Source organism: Miniopterus schreibersii (genome assembly GCF_964146895.1).
Source record: "Miniopterus schreibersii genome assembly, chromosome: 2".
Classification (NCBI taxonomy): Eukaryota; Metazoa; Chordata; class Mammalia; order Chiroptera; family Miniopteridae; genus Miniopterus; species Miniopterus schreibersii.
Genome location: NC_138102.1, coordinates 127,533,375 through 127,554,580, shown reverse-complemented (window position 1 = coordinate 127,554,580; position 21,206 = coordinate 127,533,375). Strand labels below are relative to the sequence as shown.

The window sequence follows — 21,206 nt, the reverse complement described above, 5'->3', positions numbered from 1 at the left end:
CATAAATTGCTCTTCAAGTTTGGAATCTTTTCATCCACATTTACTAAATGCTCTTCTGTTCTTTGAAGAAATAATCAACAGATCCTATGTTCTCCAAGTTTTCCCAAGCATCTTTTTAAAAAAACACTACATGCCAGCAACCTATTGTACCCTATAAGTTCATTTTTAAATTATTTTCATTTCCAGTACACTGTGTACCAATCCTTTCTTATAATCCTTCTTTTGGTGCAGGAAAACGGACCAAAAAGGCAACATTTGGGGACTAACCAAGAAAGCAATGGCAAAGCCTCCTCACAACACAGTCTAGATGCTTCCAAGTTCTGTGTTACTAACAGTGAGTTGTTAATAATGCCTTGGGAATAGGAACTCAGAAAAGAAGGAATGACTTCTTTCCAAAAAAAGAAGGAATGACTTCTTTATATACATTTATTTTATTTTTGATCCAGCAAAGAGAGACACGTATTTAGAATCATGTATTATTGCCCTTTATCTATTTAAATATCAATTATATGAAGAATCATAGCAATGAGTGAAGGAAAGGACCAGTAGTCATAGACATTTTTTTGCTAAACGTATGACTTCCAGTTCTTTTTTGAGAATTTTAAGGCTCACACAGAATGCTCCAAAAGTTAGTGGGGCCTAAATAACCCATAAGAATTAACATATGAAATGATGAGGGAAAGTTTAAATTCGGGATATTATTGTTGCATTTTTCCTTTTAAAAACACTTATATTAATATTAAAAATTAGAATTATAATGATTCAAGGCAACGTAGGATTCGGAAAAGCTGGTAGATACCATCTTTTCTACAAGTTTATTTGAAACTACCGTACAAAGTGTAAATAAATTGATTTATTTTTTTTCTTTGTTCTCATCTTTGTTTGGAATTCCTCAAGTTCTTTAGAACAGATTTATCCTGTATAATAATGACACTGCATTTGCTTTAGAAGTTACTGCATTCCAGGAATTTGGGATCAGCGACTCTGTAACTTTTCACCCCTGAAAAGTTACCACCTCTTCTCTTTGAGAGTAGGAAACCTTACAGACTGCAGGGGAAGGGTGGGGCTTCTTTTGATTAGATACAAGTGAACAAACACCTGCCTTTTAAACAAATTGCCATCGCAATTAATGAATAAATGTTATAATTTACATATTCATTAATAATGAATTCATGGATGAAAACGTGGCTCTTGTCACATTAAGAATGTAGATGTCAAATGATACAACTGGTCATCAGGGGTCTAGGGGCCACACTTTGAGAACTGCTATTTCTTTCAGATCAGGGTTTGTGCTAGGTGTAGGGATGAGAGAAGAGCACCGTGGATTGGTAAAGTTGATTGGTTAATTCAGTCATCTCACTCATGACCTAAAGTTTCCTTTATGGCCTGGCCTCTGCCCATCTCTCTCCTCTCTCCTGCTGGCTTCCTATGCTTCAGTGCCCGGGTCAGATAATTCACTTGTTCACACAACCAGTACTGACCGAGCACCAGCTGTGTGCCAGGCTATGGATCAGGTTTTGGAGACATCCCGAAGGAGCCACTTTTCCCTGCCCCAGGGCCTTTGTGCTTGCTGTTTCATCCTCTTGGACCACTCTTCCGCAGGTGCTCTGCTTGGCTATCTTCCTCCCCAGCTTTAGGTCTCAGCTTAAACACATCTCTAAGGGGCTGTGCCCTTTCTGAACTCAAGGAAAAAGTGTCCTTTTATATTGTTCTTCATCTCAGCAACCCATCCGTTTCATTCAGAACATTAATGACACTTGGTAATAGTCTAATTATTTCTATGTTTGTGCACTATCTGCCTTCCCAGGGCATATGGGGCAGAGTCTTCCCTTAGGGCAGAGTCTTTTTTGTCTTGTTCGTTTTGCACAAAGCTCGGCATAAAAGTAGAGTTTCAACAAATATTTGTTGAATGAATGAATGAATCTTTGTAGCTGCACAGTAAATGCTATGAGAATAAATACTCTAAACAAGTCCTTCTAAACATATTCCATCTGGATGGAGAAGAGGGGGAAAAAGGAGAGAAGGGCAAAGGAATAAAAACACCAGAAGACTGATTTTTGAAGAGAAAGAGGAAGGGGTGGGAAAAGACCAGCGTGGGAGAGAAGATTAAAGGCGGAAATGGAGAAAGGGGAAGGAGGGAGTAACTTTAGGATAATCGTTTGAAAAGAGTGACATCAGCATCATCTGAGAACTTGCTAGAAATGTAAATTCTAGGGCCCTGCCACAACCCAAGGAATCAGAAACCTTGAGGTGCAGCAAATAACCAGTTTTCCATTTGTTTGTTTTTAACAAGCCCTCCTGCTCTGGCTGGTGAGAAAGAACTATTCAGTTACAAACAAAAGTCTTAGATTGCCAATCCCCCTACCTGAAACCTTGCACCAGACATTTTATATGAAAGAGACTTAGTGAGAGTTTATTTTTCTTCTCCTTTTAAATTTCACTGAGATCTCTGGTTATAGGAAGCTATGTCAGCCCTGGCCATTGCGGCTCAGTTGGTCGGGCATCGTCTCAAGCACAGAAAGGTTGCGGGTTTGATTCCTGGTCAAGGCACAAGCCTGGGTTGTGTCTTGATCCTCGATCCCCGGTAGAGGGGGTGCAGGAGGCAGCTGATGGATGTTTGTCTCTCACATCAATGTTTCTCTCTCCCTCTCTCTTTCTCTCTCTTCCTAAAAATCAATAACTATTCTTTTTTTTAAAAAAAAACACTATGTCAGTGAGTTGGAAGGTCTTGAACAATTTTAGAATGTGTCAAATAAGTACATCGGTGATAAAAAAAAATAGTATTTTATATAACATATGATATATGTTTGTAATATATGTACACATATAAAAATTTATACTATCCATATTTATGTTATATAACATATGCATATAATATATATTTATAATGTACATATTTTTATATTTGTAACTTCTCAATAAAAATAAGCTGCAGATGCTAAAGGAAGAAGGAGCAACATGCAGCAAACTTAATAAATGTTAGATGACAGGCCAGTTCTCATGCTTTTTCCTCTGAGGAAGAGGAAGTACTTTTGTTATGCAACTTTCATGTGTGTTTCATCAGATATTTTTTAAAAGAAGAAAACCAAGTAATTAAGGATTGTGTCAACTAAAAACCATTACAAGATGGCAAATCTAAGTTTTCATTTGAACTGGCTCAATAGCAAATCACAGCAAAAGTGAATAGCATTTTAACCTGCAGCAGGTGTCATGCATTTAAAAAGAGGTGTATTAAAATTTAAGGTAAGATCATTTTGATAACCAGTTTTTTTTTTTGTTTTTTTTTAAAAACACACCTGTAACCATCCTCTTCTGTTTAGAGATACCATTTGGGAAACTTATATTTCAAGGATTCTTTCCAGCATCCTAGGTCATAAGCTTTCTAGATCATAACTTTCCTAGGTCATAGGTCTCCAGAAAAATGGAAATAATAGAGGCATTTAGGGGACAGTTGCAAAGATTAGATGAGAATGTGCATATTATATGTATAATGCAGTTCCAGGCTAAAGGGCTCAACAATGTTAGATACTATGATTATCAGTAATAATAATAATAGTGTATGAATACCAGTAAATCACCAATGCTGAGCACCTAGTAATGCCGAAGAATGACAAAGTCCACAGAGGAGAATGTCTTTCTGAGAAGATCCAAGTGATAAGAAGTTATCATTGCTTTCAATCTCGTACCCAAGAGAATCTCTTCAGTAGATCAGCACAAAGGACATTTGACATTTAATGGCTGCTCTGACTCTTGCCATTGCCAAGTTTTTTTTTAAATCCTGGAAGGGAGGGGTTGGGAGTACAGGATGTGTCTCTAACAGCAGGCTCCACCATCTCTCTCAGGCACACCTCTAAGGTTTCCTGACATTTTTTTCTACACCAATTTCTCACCTTCTTCCCCCTCATCATTTTTTTTTTTTTTTTTTAATATGGAGGAAATGGGCTTCACATAGCTTTTGTCATAGCTTTTTGATCATATGCAGACAAATGACTTAAAACCAGACGTGACTGTAAACCAACTACCTGTCCAGCCTCTGTCACTGCTGCATGCTCATTCCCACTTTGCAGTCCCCGCTGCCCCACCCTCGGAATGAGTCTGCTCCCCCAGGCACCCAGTCCAGGCACTGAGGCCACCGGCGGGCTGCCTGGGGGGGCCCGGCTGTTACACTTTACGGTTTCAGGAGCCAGCTCATGATATTCACGAATATTCAAGCCCCAAGACAGCAGATAAACAAAACATGGCTAACACTGGCTTTGAGAAAAAGGAAAACAGAAACAAACAAAAAAATGTCCTCTTTAAAAAGCCAGGATTGGAGAGTTAAAAACCCTGTCTTCTTTTTTCAGTCTATCTTGTTGCTAGAACATTACTTCCCATGAATTCTCTGGAGGTTGCGAACAGGACTCACTATTCGGCCAGCACAGGTGCCTTTCCTTGCATTTATAGTGTGATCTTAACATTGTTTTTAAATATTGGAATAAGTAAATAATGTTGAAAAAATAGATTTTACATGTAAAAACATCTGGATTTTGCCTTAAAAAAAAAAAATCAAAAGTTGGAGGCTTGTTGGACCCACGTTCTGCCTGCCTCTTTCACACAGCTCCTCATCCCACCTTCTCTGCTGGATGAGGCAGACACAGGGCATCTCAGAGTCCTCTGAATGCTGGGGCCGGCAGTGATCAAAGTGGAAGATCAAAGGATCTTATCATGTTTTTCAAAAACATACTAAAAAACATCAGCTAGATGATAAACCTCTTAAAAGAAGTCGTATCTCTTTATTATCTCCCCACATTCCCAGGTTGCCGAGACTCAAAGCCTACTTGTATACAAGAGTAAACATTCACACCCCCACCACTAAACAAGGGCATAACTAAGTACTCGTAAATCTGCAACAAAATTGTGTCCTTCAGCTGCTCAGTGCAGACAGGGAACCCTTAGCATCCCAGAATCCAAGGATAGCTAGCACCTGAGCCTTAGGAGAAACTCGTGCCCAAGCAGCCCCTGCTCCAAATGGATGGATTGTGACTCCACAGATCTAATCCTCCAATAATCCAGGTGTCACTGGATTCAGGTGACCACGGTCAAAACTCTTAGCAAAGCACACTCTTTTGGTATCTTCTCCAGAGCTCTGTTGTTCTGAGCTGGGAGTATGGCCTTGCCAGAAAGAGGAGCAACCGTAAGTGGTCACAGACACACAGATAAAGGGCAGGCCCCCAGTAAACCTACCCTCAGAGGGGGTGCTCACTGGCCCAGATCTATTAGAGATCCAAACCAGAAGAATTCTGATGAAAAAACAAGTGCCTCCCGTGGACCTCCGAACATCATTCCCCGCTGGGCACCTCATCTGGATTTAGCCATGGTAACATTCTGTTGCCAGATCCCCCAAAGTGTGGGAAGAATGGAAAGGATTTTTACTTCAAAGACAGCTGCTGGAATTCATAGCATTTCCCCTTTCAGTTACTTTGCACCATGCTTCACAACAACTGGGTTTCAAAGCTGTTACTCTGTGAGTGGAACATGCGTGTGCAGCGGGATGCAGCCATGGTACATGACAAAGACCGAAAGGACTGAGCAGTCTCTTCCCGAGTTTCTTCATCTTATCTTTATACTTATCAGCTGGCTCCCCCGCCAGTGCTGACCTTCGCCTTTACTGCTTTTTCTTGCAAATTCATCATTTCTCTCTCTGGTTCATTCTCCCTCCACCCCACCCTCTCTCCTTGAAGAAGGCAGACAGGTCTTAGCCTGAGCCCCTGGTCTGTCCCTAATTCAGTAACATCCCTTGAACCCCACCCTCTTAATGCCCTTCAGCAAACTACTCTTTTTATTTTTAAATTTTCTCTTACTTTGAAATAATTTAAAACTTACAGAAAAGGTATAGAATTGTGCAGAGTGCTTCCACATGCCCTTATCCCGACCCACTAGTTGTTGGGTTTTGTTTTTTTTAACATTTTGCCACATTTGCTTTATTTCTCTCTTCCCAATATATACTATTTTTACCTGAATCATTTCAGAGTAGGCTGCACATATCCTGAATTAAACATGTAATCTCAGTAGAGTTAAACAAATTCAGGCAGTTCAAATTGATATAATGCTTTAATCCACAATCTGTATTTCAATTTTGTCAATCATTTCAACAATATCCATTCAGCATTTTTTTGTTGTTTTTTTCTCTCTAATAACCCAACTCAGGATCTATACTGCATTTAGTTGTCAGGTTTCTTAATCCTCTTGAATCTGGAACAATTCTTTCCTCAGCCTTTAGAATGATCTTTATGACAGTGAACTTTTTGAATGATATAGGTGCTTATTTCTAGTTTCTTCCCCCACGTTCATGTGTCCGCCGTTTCTTTGTGATTAGATTCAGGCTATTTGTCTCCAGAGGGGCTTGCCTTCTCTTGCGTTCAATGTTTTTCCTAACAATTATTCTCCAAGGGACCACAGACCTAACTGGACATTAGAACCAATGGGGATATTTCTACAGTCTGGGGTTGGGGTCCTACCTCAGTCAACTCTGATTCAGGAGGTCTGAGGCAGATTTTTACAATCTGTGTCTTTAAAAAGCTTCCCAGATGATTCTGACATGCGTCAGGCCAGGGCGGAGAACCACAGGCTTCCTCTCTCCATCAGCACATCTTCCTTTCTCCTTTGATCCCACTTTCCCTTTCCTCCACCATTCTTTCTGCCCAGCGCAGCAACCTTCATCTGCCCAGGGAGGCCAGTGTGCCAGGGAACCAGCGGCGGCTGGAAGAGCCCCTTTCAATGCACACATTCTATTTCATGGTTGCCTTTTATGTGCACGTGATTTTCACTGTGACAAAATGTGAACACAGCCTTTTTTGTGTGTGCACAAAAGGGAAAGTAGTGCAAATCACTTATAATTAAAGTAAAATGAAAGAAAATAAAAATCCTTGAAATTTTAAAGCTTGAGAGGGTCGAGTGAATTGTAAAGCATATTATGCTATTGGAGCAAGAAGACCCACTTGGCAAACCAGGAAAACTACAGTCCTTTGCCTCAATTAGGCTTGAACGACGCTAATTATAAGTTTGGGTCTTCAGGAACACATCCCTCCTCCCTCACATGGCCCTTTGCCCAGTCAGCAGTCTCAGAATCGCTTATATTTTATTCCATTCCCATTAAACAATCTAAGAGTCCTTGTTCATGAGGAATGATTAGGGGATTTTTTTTTTTCTACATCTTTGTACTTCTTCTTCTAAGAGTTTGCCTCCTTAATGGGAAAGAGTCTCACCTTCAGTTCTAGCTAAAGAACAGTGGTGGCAGTGGGGAGACCCTCCCGTATAATTTAAATAACACAATAAAGGAGGTTGCTCCAGACTCGAAGGGGTGGGACAAGGTGAGGATTTTCTGCATTTGCCTTGTCACTTTTTTGGAGGCTCCCATGGGCCTTCCTTTGAAGGCCAAATGGAAGGAAGCACAGAACTGTGAAACCCAGACCAGCACCACAATGGCTATTCATAAACTGAGGAAATGAAACCCCTGTCCCAGGCCAGGGCCAGGGCCAGGGCCAGGGCCAGGGCAGGGTGGGGAGGGGAAGAAGGAGACGTGCCTTCAAAGGAGATACAGGGATGCTAAGCAGAATTAGAGCCAGCCAGGGACTTTTTAAATGCACACTCAACATTTTATCCCTCTCAAAGCATTTTCACACAATAATGCTACTCATCTGGTTCTTACAACCACCCTGTGATGTCAGCAGGGTAGAAACGATGGGACAAAAAGAGAGGTTAGTATTAATAGCTGACATTATTGAATACTTGTCCTGTAGAGCCAATGTACTAAGCACCTTGCTTAATCAGATTTTAATCCTCACAACCTTCTTATGAGGCAGATAGAGTACCTTAATTATCCTTATTTTAAAAGAGGAAGCAAGTATGACTTGAACTGAGGAAGTAGGAGATGACACCACTAGGATTTAAACTAGGTTTCTCTGACGCCAGAGCCCTAGCTCTTTACCATTGTATCAAACTCCTCCTTCATGATCACATAGCTGAGAGGGGATCCAGACTGGAGGCTGGTCAGGTTTTATTTTTATTTTTTTGTTAATCTTCACCCAAGGATATTTTTTCCATTGATTTTTAGAGAGAATGGAAAGGAGGGAGGGAAGGAGGAGGAGGAGAGAGAGAGAAACATCCATGTGAGAGAGACACATCAATCAGCTGCCTCCTACACAAACCCCAACTGGGGCTGGGGATTGAACCTGCAACCCAGGTACGTGCCGTTGACTGGGAATTGAATCTGAGACTCTTCCTTGCACAGGCCAAGGCTCTAGCCACTGAGTCACACTGGCCAGGGCAAGGCTGGTCAGGTTTTCAAGCTAAGTGAAGCCCAGGGCCCATCCTCCCCTTCTTTGGAGGCCACTTCTCCACATTTAACTCTTCCTCCTGCATCCATCACTCACGTGCTCCAACAGCTGGACTTCCTGGCCTGCCTCACCTTGCCCATAGGGAATGGCTGGTCTACACAGGACACATTCTGACACCTGCACCTGGCCTGATCTGCAGCAAGGCCTGTGCACAAGGACATGGTACATTTTCATTTAGGTGGTATACAAGGGTTTCTGGTTGACTGTGTGCATGGGTGCTGAAATCTAGCTCATGTTCCACTACCAAGTCTTATGCATTCATGGTGGAACTATGTGCCTAGAAACACATTTTTCTAATTAACACGAAGACCCTACAGTCTAGCAATAGTTCCCTGTCTTCATAGGCTCCACTTACTCTACCTGGGCCCATTCCTTAAAGAATGTACACTGCAGGAGGTTGTAATTAGATAAATTAATTTCTGCTATTTGATTATTTAGATTTTATAGCACTACCCTCCTCATCTTCTCATAATCCAATAACACAATAGTACCCTCAATGGTGGGAAACTAAAGCATTAGAAGCCCATGGGGGAGATATAGTGGGTCAGGACCAAATTTATCTAGATCAGTGGTTCTCAAATTTAAAAGTGCATCAGTGTGACTTTGAGGGCCTGTTACAACACAAGTTGCTGAGCTCTACACCCAGCATTTCTGATTCAGTATGTCTAAGGCAGGGCCTAAAGTTTGCATTTTTAACAAGTTCTGGGTCTGGAGGTTCAGATTTTGAGAACTATTGGTCTAGATACAGTACTTCTTGACTCATACTATAGACAAGTTCCTTTTTCTGTGTGTGGTTAATTCTCACCCGAGGATATTTTTTCTATTGACTTTTAGAGATTGGAAGAGAGGAGGGAGGGGAAGAAAGAGAGAGAGAGAGAAACATCGATGTGAGAGAGACATATGGATTGGTTGCCTCCCGCATGTGGCTTGACCGGGGCTGGGGTTGAACCTGCAACTCAGGTATATGCCCTTGTCTGGGAATTGAACCCATGACCTTTCAGTGCGAGGGCCTATGCTCTAACCACTGAGCCACACCTACCAGTGCTAGACAAGCTTTTTGTTCTACCAACTTTGTCCTTGTATAGATACACACAGCCACATTATACTATTATAATGGTAACAATAATAAGAACAGTGCTTAACAGGAATTAAACACTATTTTCCAGGCACATGATATGTGTTAATTCATGTCCAGGGTGAGAGAGTGAGAGAGTGAGAGAGAGAAGAGAGATTTCTGAAGCCAAGTTCTGGCCCAAGTCTACAACTTTCCAGAGATAGATCCCTAGCACTAGCAGGCGAAGATGTGAGGAAGGAGGCCAAAGGAGAAAGGTAGGGGAATATTCTGCTATAAAAAGAGTCAACTTAGGAAAACTCTGCAGTAGCATTCATGAGTGGTGGCTGGGTTCCAAATTGTGTTCTCCTTGGCATTTACCTTCGTTAACAGGAGCTTTATGTAGGAGACTGTGAGTAGGTGTGCGCGCGCGTGTGTGTGTATGTGAGAGTGTGTGTGTGAGTGTGTGTGAGTGTGTGTATGTGTGTGTGTGAGTGTGTGTGTGTGTGAGTGTGTGAGTGTGTGTGTGTGTACTCTTCACCTTGCTCTGCTATTCTCTAACCATCCAAGTTTGGGCCACTTCTTAACCTCTTTAAGTTTAAGGAAGCTATCTGCAAAATACTACTTCTAACACCCATACTACCTATAACACTACAATGGAAGATGGTTAGATGCTCACACATGGCTCCCACCCAGTGGCTATGCCCCTCTGCCTTGTGACTTTGCAGCTCTTCCCATCAAGAGGTGGAGCCCCTATCTTCCTTGTGGCCCAGCTACACTAGGCCAGTCAGTCCCAAATCCTCACACACCCACCAGGTGCTACCCGATAAAGAAGACAACTGGCACACAGAGATTTTTCTTTCTACACAATTACAAGCAGCTAAGTCGAATGATTTTATTTCTCTCTTATACCCTTCTATTGCCAGAAAGAAAGAAAGAAAGAAAGAAAGAAAGAAAGAAAGAAAGAAAGAAAGAAAGAAAGAAAGGGAGGGAGGGAGGGAGGGAGGGAGGGAGGGGGGAGGGAGGGAGGGAGGGAGGGAGGGAGGGAGGGAGGGGGAGAGAGAGAGAGAGAGAAAGAAGAAAGAAAGAAAGAAAGAAAGAAAGAAAGAAAGAAAGAAAGAAAGAAAGAAAGAAAGAAAGAAAGAAAGAAAGAAAGAAAGGGAGGGAGGGAGGGAGGGGGAGAGAGAGAGAGAAAGAAGAAAGAAAGAAAGAAAGAAAGAAAGAAAGAAAGAAAGAAAGAAAGAAAGAAAGAAAGAAAGAAAGAAAGAAAGAAAGAAAGAAAGAAAGAAAGGAAGAAAAGAAAGGTGGGGGAAAATAGAAGAGGGTATAAGGAGGATAAATGGTGATAGAAGGAGACTTGACCTGGGGTGGTGAACACACAATACAATATACAGATGAGGTATTATAGAGTTGTACCTCTGAAACCTATGTAATTTTATTAACCAATGTCACCCCAATAAAAAATAAAATACAAAATTAGTTAATTAATTAATTAATTAATAATCCCATCAAGATTTTAAAAAACCACAAAATTACTTCAAAGGACAGGCATTTTACCTCAAAAGTGACTCACTTACTTTTCAAAGTGTCTTAACTATTGCTCTTTCTAATGGACTGTTATAAAGTAAATCCTTCTGCTAAATCAAATGACCTGGCAGGGATGCCTTGACTGAGGTATGAGGGTCATGGAAAGCTAAAGTTTTAGAACCTGCCTTTGGAAAGAGTGAAGCTTCTACACACTCAGCCTCCCAGGACAGAGTTAAGATTTTGCCTGAGCTCAAGAAAAACCAGAACAAGAGCTAGTTGCATAGTCATTCTGGTGCCCCACCTGAAAGGCCATAACCATTGCTGTGGATTTCACTTTTTTAAAAGGCTAAAAATCCCAAAAAACCCACAGTGTACTTGCCATGACCTGAACTTGCAAACCCAGCTCTGGGGCTGGATCACCTGAGCTCTGTGACCCAGTGCTGGGTGGGCTCAGGCTGGCACGCCTGCAACCGAGCAACAGAGCTGGGTGTCCTGGACTCATCCCAGTAGAACCTGGCCAGCCCCCTCTGGGAGCTCCCAATGTGTGTGGACAAAATAGGAAAACATTTTTTTTCTAAAAGACAGCTCTTTAGTGGTAAGGCAGATACGTTTCTATTGTAATTTCTCTTCAGTATGTTTCTGATTTGATGCACTTAGTTATATATTTATCACATAAAAATACATACATCAGTCCAGAACAAAATAAGTATTAATATTTAAGCTCATGTGTAAGTGAATACTTTTCTAAACTGATGTTAGAATGCAGTTTTGGCAGAAACACATTCAGCCAAAGTGAGAAAGTGCTCCACCAAGAAGCATTCCAGTTCGAAAGGAAGCAGTGCGGGCTCAGGGTTTGGAGGTGGAGGGAGCACAGTGCCAGTTCATGATGACACTCTTAAGTACCAGCTCTCCTCCTTCCATTTCCTTCTTCCTTCCCCACGTTCCAGGCCCAGAAAGATCTGAAACCATAAGGATCAAACTAGAAGAGGTGGGTAAAAAGCTAAGCAGGGAGTGAGAAAATCTAGACATGCTCCCTTTTTCTACTTCAAGTTCAAACTGATAATAGATGATGAGAGAAGTGGAGCTAACATTTAAATTGAATATTGAGTTTGGGTTATTTCCAGAAGTGGGTAGTTTTGTAAATAGATTGAGAGTGAATTTTGAGTTTTAAAGTGATGGAAAGTGTCCAGAAAAGTCATGAGGCCTTCCTAACTTCTACTTAGAGGCCAGGGGAGAGCTAGGTTACAGGGGAGATTCATAGCAAAGGAAAAGTGAAGATAAATATAAAATCCCAAGAATTGTTCAAAGGACCAGCAATATTTGTTTTATCATCAATAATGAAGTATTGGCTCACTATCTGGAAACCATATGCAATAACAAAGCAAAGAAAAACCCAAAGCAACTAAAATGAACAAGTCCTATGCATAGTGTGGGGCTTTTGCTCTCTTTAAATTAGTTGGGTTGCTTATTAGGAAACAACTAGACACCATCAAGTGAAACCGTAGCTTGTTGGATTTGCTTTAATTACACTGTTATTGCCCAAAATGATGGCCTCAAACCCCAGGTGGGAAGCAAAACTGAAGAGATGATCACCTGTGACAGAAACACTATGCCAGCAGTCTCTGTGCCCATGTCATCGCTTCCCCTCAGCCATTTGACCGATCTGTCTTCCTGTGGATGCTGACATGGAATTAGTAAGAGTCTTAGCTTCCTTGACCATGTTCACAGATCAATAATAGTGATCCCCAAACCTTCCATTGCTTTGTGACTATTTCTCCTTCCTTATGAGCATACAGGATTGTGACATAAATGCAGAGGGACCTACAAGGGTTTGATTTCAATTTCTATTTCCTGGTTTTAGGTTATGCATAAGGCTATGAACCCTGGCTTTCGTTCAGAATTTTGGCCATGGCTACCTAATTATGTTCATGTTAGAAAGATGTAAAATTTTTCATTCAATTTTAAAGATTTTTCTCATCACACAAAATGCATTCACGTACGATTTACAGCTAGGACACAGAGCTCCTGATCATGCACTTGAGTAGCAGCATTCCCCACAAAGTGAGTCTTTTCAAGCCATGGGCTATCTGAGAGCTTCCCAAACCACTCTCTACCCCTTGTCCTCTTACCTCTTTAGTGGTGCTGGCGAAAGGCCGAGAAGTCCAGGGAACCCACGATGCCTCTGTACTTCCAGTCATCGGCAGATGGGGGTGCTGCCCCTGGCTGCTGTTCTGGCTGGAGTTCTCGGTGGTACTTCTAGTGAAGGCCTCTGTGGAATTGCTAAGGAGCTGCTCTGGGCTGTACGGACCTGCATTAAATGCAGTGGGGACTTGGGGAGGAGACGTGTTTCTAATGCTCCTTACCAACACTTCTGCTCCCAGGCCAGCTGAGGTAAAGAAAGGACAGTTGCTAAAATTACCCTCATTTTACGGATTCTTCACATAAAAGCAATTTTACTTAGAAAAAGAAGACCTCTTTAATGAAGGATGTGTGGATAAGCTTTAGTTATATGAAAAATCAGAGATCCACTGAGTGGCACAATGCTCATTTGCCGTTCAGTTCACCCATCCTTTATCCATCTATCAACATCCCAGCTCTGTGTAGAAGACAGAATTAAATTTACTCTATGGACATTTAGGGCTCACTGACTTGGTTTCAGGAGTTCCATGAATCTCTAAAAGCTTCATGCAAAATTTCGAGTTTATGTACATGTGAACTTTTCTTCCATGGGGGACTTTCACAGTTTCTCAGTTGTTAAACAAAATACCAGATTGAGAATAACTGTTAACGACTTGCTTAACTTTGCCATGAAGATTGACGATTCCTTGGAAAACAATGGCATTTCTTTAACCATAGTGCAGACTGTTTCTAATCCTAATTGTGGGAGTACCAAATCATGGGACAGTTCTACTTTCTAAGCTGTTTCTCTTTGGAAGAACAGTTAATTAATTAATTAATTAATTAATTTTTATTTTTAATCCTCACTCAAGGATATTTTCCCCATTGCTTTTCAGAGACAGTGGAAGTAGGGAGGTGAAAGGGGGGAGAGAGAGATAAGTATTGATGTGAGAGAGACACATCAACTGGTTGCCTCCTGCACGCTCCCTGACATCAAGTCTGCAACCGAGGTATGTGCCCTTGCCTGGAATAGAACCCAGGACCCTTCAGTTCTCAGGCCAATGCTCTAACCACTAAGCCAAACTGGCCAGGACAACAGCTAATTGATTTAAAACTTAGGAGCTGGTGGGATGAATTTAGTTTTGCTTTTCAAGGCTGAATTGCCCATACTTAAAAAAGTTGGTCTGTGAATTATGTTTACTAGTCATAATTTTAAAATATGCTTCGATCTCATGGAGATCTTGCTAACATGCAAATTCTGATTCAGTAGAGATGGTCTGATTCAGCTTTTCTAACAAGCTCCAGGTGATGCCGGTGCTGATGTTGATGGTCTTTGGACCACTCTTTGTGCAGCAAAACTCGAAGAATGGTTGTATAAGATGAAGTGTTGGAGAGGTCTATAAATTATGGGCTGAAGTGGTATGTTTAGATGCTTCCATCAGCTCCACAGTGAATCACAGTTTTCTGGGATATAAAAATCTACAAAATCTTGCCCAATTAGATAATCATAACTTTGAAAAGTTTCTGGTTTAAAGACTCCCAGAAGAAAGATGATCTTTTTCACTGCTCCTTTACAGGTTCATTCAAACAACTTTTTATTAAGCAACTACTATGTGTTAGGTGGAGGTCTCCTGAAGATGCTATTAATCATAGCATTTTCCCTGTTCTGGTCTATTTTACTGACTCCTTTTTTGAACCTAATTCATTTCTATTCTGATTTAAATTAACATATTTCATATGATAATGTATATAAAAAAGAGGGGGATCAGATATAAAAAGAGAATGAAGATGGAAAAGGTATTTTTTAAATTTAGCAAGATATAAATAGCAGTTCTCTTAAAAGTTAATAAACTAATTATGGCTATTAAGCATTTTTTCCTTGAGATGTGGAGGGTTGTATAAAGTAACTTGTACATAGGGTTGCTGGATTTAGCAAATAAAAACACATGATGCCCAGTTAAATTAAAGTGTCAAACTGATAATTCAGTATATTTAATATATCTCAAATACATAATGCTACAAAAGTTATATTGTATACTAAAAATATACTAAAAAAAATTTGTCATTATCTGAAAATTAAATATAACTGGGTGTTGTGTGATTTTGTAAACCCTGCTGCACAGCTACTAGATCTAGGCTTTTAGAGATTTTTGGACATTCCGCTTAGTTTCTGTTTGTTTTTATCTTTCAGAACCCTGTGCCACTATCACTGCTATTGTGCTCAGGTGAGCCACTCTGAACTTAGACCAGGGGATTTATTTATCCCGGGAGTGTTAAACCCAACTGTACCTGACAAACCCAACTGTAATGTTAGGGAGATTTCCAACTCCATGAATTAGTCTTAATTGAGTTAGGTGATTGAATGTCCCTTTAGTTGTCATTTGTATATTGCTGGGATATAAAATTTCTGTATGTGGAGATCAGTATATTGGTCATTTTGAGCTTTGGCCAATGGTGATCCTCTGAGTTGATTACCACGTATGACAATTTTAGCTCTCAGAACTTCCAAAAAAAAAAAAAATTAAATGATGGGTTAGGACAAAACCAAGCTTCCAAACACCTAGCATGTAATTGGTGTCTTAGCATGTCAACCTATGTTTACTCTTCCTTGCTAAGGGCACTTGCTAAGTGCTTATCCTAAGAATCCTAAGAACATTTTAAAAAATTTGCCAACTTACATAATTAATTCAATGGATGAAACAGGATTCTCCCCAAATGAGATAAATGATCAAAACATTCTTGAAATTTCCTCTGCGAATAGCATAGCTTACGATCATTGCATGTAGCTTTGGAATACCTTATGGAAAAATTTTCAGTCTTCTGTAATTGTCTTTAATTAACCTTCTAAATTTACTTATAAAACATCCCAAACCAAAGAGTCCATTTCCATTTTAGGCCACCACCTTTTTACAAAAGAAAGAACCTACAAAATATCAAAGTTAAGTACTCCTTCATTTTGTTTCTGTGTTTTTAACTTGTGCTATTTAAGAAGCAATGTTAGTTTAACATTGTTTCCCAATTTTGTGAATTTTAAAGCTGTGGTTTACAAACTTCGGCAGGCATCAGAATCACCTTTGGAGCCTGTTCAAATTTGAAGACTTGACCCTCTGCCTAGAAATTGTGATTGAGTAGATTTGGTGTGGGACCCACTACCTGCATTTCTAACAAATTTCTCAGGTGATTCTAATTAATATACATCTAAGTATATGATTTTATTCACATACACAATGTGACTGAAACTGAAATCTAATAATTCTTTATGTGGGTATTAAAAGATTACAAAGTAGAGGGACGGAAAGAAAATCCATTATAGAAATATATAAAGTGATGAAAATAAGTTTATCTTTCCATCTCCTGACCTCTTTGTTGAAATGGGTGTTATGAAATCATAAAAATAGTAGATCTTTGGGTGTTTTGGTATCTATAAATTCTTCTGATGTGTTTTAAAAAGGTATATACATTTTAAAGTTCATGAAAGAGCAAGATGTGGTTTGGCAAATGCAAGGAAAAATTCTTACACAATGGAACAATATGCTGAAGCTATTTTTAAAAAGCTTTATTGTACCATTGCTACTACATTGTTTTCACATTATACGCAATTCCTCTTGGAACACGATTCCAGAAAAAGTGGACCATCCTGGGCCAGTCTAAACAGTTTAGCATTTAAGTTGCAAATAGTTTACCTGTAAGATGATTTGCAATCATCACACCGTATTAAGACCATATTTTGAATATATTTAAAAAAAAATCAATGTCTATTTGTTTATGAATTAGCATAAGATTGGCTCAGATATAATCAATAATAGAAATGGAATTTTGTGTAATGATAATAAAGGCAATACATAACTTGTTAGTTTCCTTCCTTTAAGTGATACTAATAATTGTCAAGCACATTGAAAACATAATAACTTGAATAAAGCTCATTTTGGAGGTAGAAAATTTTAACTACATTAATACTTTCTATACTCTAGGAAGATGCCAAATATAATGTGCCTTTTAAAAGTGGGAAAATAATGTGGAAAAGAGATAAAACAAATGACACCTTAGAAAAAGGATAATTTATGTATATGTGTACATATATTTACATATATGAATAAATTAAATATATTAAAGAAGATTGGGCTAGAATAAAAGTGAAATGAAAGGGAGGGAGAATATAAAAGTCTAAATAACTATTGGAGCCCTGACCGGTTTGGCTCAGTGATCAGAGCTTCACACCGAGGACTGAAGGGTCCTGGGTTCGATTCCAGCCAAGGGCATGTACCACGGTTGCAGGCTCGACTCCCAGTTGGGGAGCCTGTAGGAGGCAACCAACCCATGTGTCTCTCTCACGTCAATGTTTCTCTCTCTCTCTCTCTCTCTCTTCCACTCTCTCTGAAAAGCAATGGAAAAAGTGTCCTGGGGTGAGGAATAAAATAAAAAATAAAATAAAATAAAATAAAATAAAATAAATAAAATAAAATAAAATAAAATAAAATAAAAAAATAACTCTTGGGAATGGTAAAAAGAATAAAGTTTTACAAAGTGTATTTTACTGAAGAACTTAAAATAATTCACATCTTATGGATAAACAACATGCATATTTGTGCTTTATATTATAACATTTAGTTATCAACTCTTTAAAAAGGGGATTTGGAACCATTTATTGCAAACTTCTGACTGCAATTTAATTTTTCACAACGGATTCTCTAGCAAATCAGTGAGCTTTCATGCTGTGGGTCGACTGTTATCATTGTGCATCTTTAATTAATGGTAAGTTTGAGATGGAGCAGAAAAATGGGCCCGTTACCTTATAATTGTATTAAAGCAAGTGGTGTACCTATGTAAATTCACAAAATAATTTTTTTGTACCACAACTGTGTAAATTTTAACCCTGGTTTGCCTAGAAGTCCAATTTTCTTCCCCAACACACATTACCAGGCATGTTTGTTCAGTGGTTAACTGTAAGTGGTTGTTTTTATCCACCTTGTTTTTGAAGTGAAGTCTATCATTGGATATGTTTTGTATGAAGGTCAAAGGAGATGGTTTTTCCATGAATTATCTACTGTCTTGAATAATTCTGCACTAATCTGTATCTACTTTTTAAAAGTTTCAATGAAGGAATATTCTCCTAAATAAAGTTTGATTGGGAGTTGGGGACGAATCTCCCTTCTGTGTATAGTGGTATATAAAGACTATTTAGAATGACTCCATGTGGTTTATGAAAGGCCTTACAACATGAATTATAGAAAAGAAGTTACACAAATTGGTGCTATATGCTGTATATTATCTGAAAAAGTTGAATTTTCTAATTGACTCATATTTTTACTTTATTCTCATAGTCAAAAGTTTTATAAGGATAGGGACTGTAATACTCAATTTCTATCATAAAAAAGCCCAATGCATTTAACTGGCATCTAAATAAATGCTTATTTAATTTGTGAAAAGAATGAGTGACAGAAAGCTATCCAAATGTTAGCATGGTAAAAAGACTCATATAAGCATAAAAAATCAACATCTAATAAAAAGATTTACAGAAACCGTATATGCTGACCTCCAAGTGGGATTATTGAGCAAAATTATAAATTATCTGAGGAACTTTTTTAAACACAGAAAGTATTATGCCCAAATCCATATTTCTTGAAATACAACCTTGGAAGTGGTAGTGGGAGAAGAAATGATGGCGGTGATTCTCTCCCCTCCCCCAGGCGATTCTTATGTAGCCAATTGGGCAAAAGCCTGTAGTTAAGCTTTGGGAAACACTGTACAAGGGAATGTACACTGGACATTCTATTTTATCTTTCATGACTTCCTAAAGCAAATCTCTCAGAGAGGAGTAAGCAATACAAAGATTAAGTAAAACAGAAAATTAAGTTGTATCCACAAATAAAAAATTTCTCGCCCAGAACTAAACTGTGTGCCGCACTAGGAATTTGTGTCCCTGCATACAAGTCTTTACACATGTTTATCATCTAGGTTATAACCATCAATGGTCAACAAATTAGAAACTCTGTGGCTACACATTGGTTCTTACCATTTCAAAAGATATCTACCCCTAAACATTAGTGCGGGAGTTCTGCACAAGCACAATTTACTATCTTTTCAGTCTTCTCAAGCACCATTTTGATGTTCTAGTTCTTCATAATCAGAGAACAGAATTGTCTACATCAGCAAAATTTTTCATTTCCTGATCATTGGCTTTAGTCATTACACATGTATGTTGTACCTATGTCTAGATCTATATTCATATATCTTACAGTGCTTAACTAGAGGGCTTAGTGTCTGGCACAAAAGAGAAACTCAAGAAATATTTGTTGAATTAATAAAAGAAGCAAGAAAAGGAGGGAAGGAAGAGAGAGAGACAGACAAAAAGAGAAAAGTTGGGCTTATTTTAATGAGGATAATGACGTTTTCCAGGTTGGTGGGCACCACATGATCCATTTGCATTAGCTTATGAATCTTCCATAGAAATTGTGTTGGGGAATGTAGACTTCTCTTGAATGTGAGAAAACAAGACATGTAGCAGAAGAACTTTCAGAACTGATTCTGAAAGGAAGAGCTCACCTTTTTTTAAGCAGAGGCTTTCATTGACTGCTTTTCCCTCCTTGTTGACATCTATTTTCATCCAGCTATGGAGGTATTTCCTGCCCTTCTTGACCACTGCCTTGTTGCCTTGTTTCTTGAGAAAGAGAGAGGTATTTTCTATCTCAAGGAACCCTTTCTTTTCATCGCAAGTCCACCGGGGTGCCTGGGAGCAGTGGGCAAAGATAGCTGATCGGAAAGGGCCACCAGAGGAATTGGAGATGGCCAGGCACAGGGCAGATTTTACATGAAGGAGCTTTCCGTCCTCAGTCCACATCCACTGCTGGTTCTGGTTGGTCCCATTGCACAAGCCCATGGACACTATCTTATTTTCAAAAAGGCACTGTTGTGTCTTGGTGTGGATGATCTGAAACCCCTCTGGAAGATGAAAAGCTCATCTAGTATCATGTAACAAATTACAAGGCCCATCAGAAAACAAAACAACCTACCCACAGACTAGCCAAATGAAAAGACTGAGGTTTACTTATCTTTTGCTATTGCTCTCATTTCAAGTGAATATTCCCAGATTCAACACTTGGAGCTTAATACCCCAAGGCCAACAATGTAAAAATGTCAAAAGGTCACACTTAGCTCCCTTTCCTTTACTTACCGCCCCTCCCCCCACTGAAATAACGAAAGGAAGCTTGGAAAAGAAACAAAACCATCCAGACTATGGCGTGATGTTTTAGTCCAATTAGTTAAATATGCTGAAATTATGAAAAGCTCAGGTCCCTTTTTAACCATTTTATTCTTTCCATCTCACCTCGACCCCCTTGAGTTATCACTGCAACAAATATTTGTATATAAATTACATAGTTTAAACACAACTTTCAAAACTGGATGCATTTACTTCAGGATAAAACAAATTGTCACCCCCTTCTAAGCACACCTCCCTAGCTGACAGTAACCAATGAAAGAACTGATTGTCACAAGCTAAATTTCTTATAGTCCTACAGAGAAGCATTTCTCTATTTTGTGACAATATCTACAATTTTCCCTCAAATACTAACAGATTAAAATATCAGCCTTTCTTGTTGTAAGGAAACTAAGTACCCACTTGTTAAACATCAGTCTTAAAAAGTGAGATAGTCGGGCCCAGAAACCATTTTTAATGTGCTTTCACTTCATTTGCCCAGCTCTCCCATGAAAATATTCAGAACTTCCTGCCAAATAACAACTTCCAAATTAAACACACCACAGTTGTTCATCCCCTTTCATGCTATTTCCTATATTTTCTTTCTTTAACTCACACACACACAAAAAAAACACAAAATCAAAACTTAATTGGAAAAAAAGCATGGAGAATGCCCCAGACTCTTATAAAATAATAGAAATATCTCCTCAGGACTCTTTACTCTCTGCTGTAAAGATGCCATTTCGGGAGCTGCCCGAGGCATGGGCAGGACACGAGGGGGCTTCTCCTTTCTTCTGGAGAATTTCAGCCGTGTGGGCAGAGCTGGCTCCTTCTACCCCACCTCCTCCTCATCTTGGGCTAAACTGCCATGGAGACCTGGCTCCATTTCCGCCTCATTTCGGGCACTTTTCAAGGGACAGAATCTCATCTGCCAGCTGCT

The 21,206-nt window shown here is 39.4% G+C and overlaps 1 protein-coding gene across 1 annotated transcript in view; it reads right to left on the bottom strand.

The window, feature by feature from the left end:
• PTPRB (protein tyrosine phosphatase receptor type B) overlaps positions 1-21,206 on the bottom strand; it is a 100,300-nt gene that overhangs the window by 78,984 nt on the left and 110 nt on the right. The window contains exons 2-3 of the mRNA XM_081127889.1: positions 19,615-20,010; positions 13,083-13,339 (exon numbers count right to left, since the gene is read on the bottom strand). Of these exons, the coding sequence (XP_080984015.1) occupies positions 13,083-13,339; positions 19,615-20,010 (653 nt within the window). The remainder of the gene's footprint in view (positions 1-13,082; positions 13,340-19,614; positions 20,011-21,206) is intronic.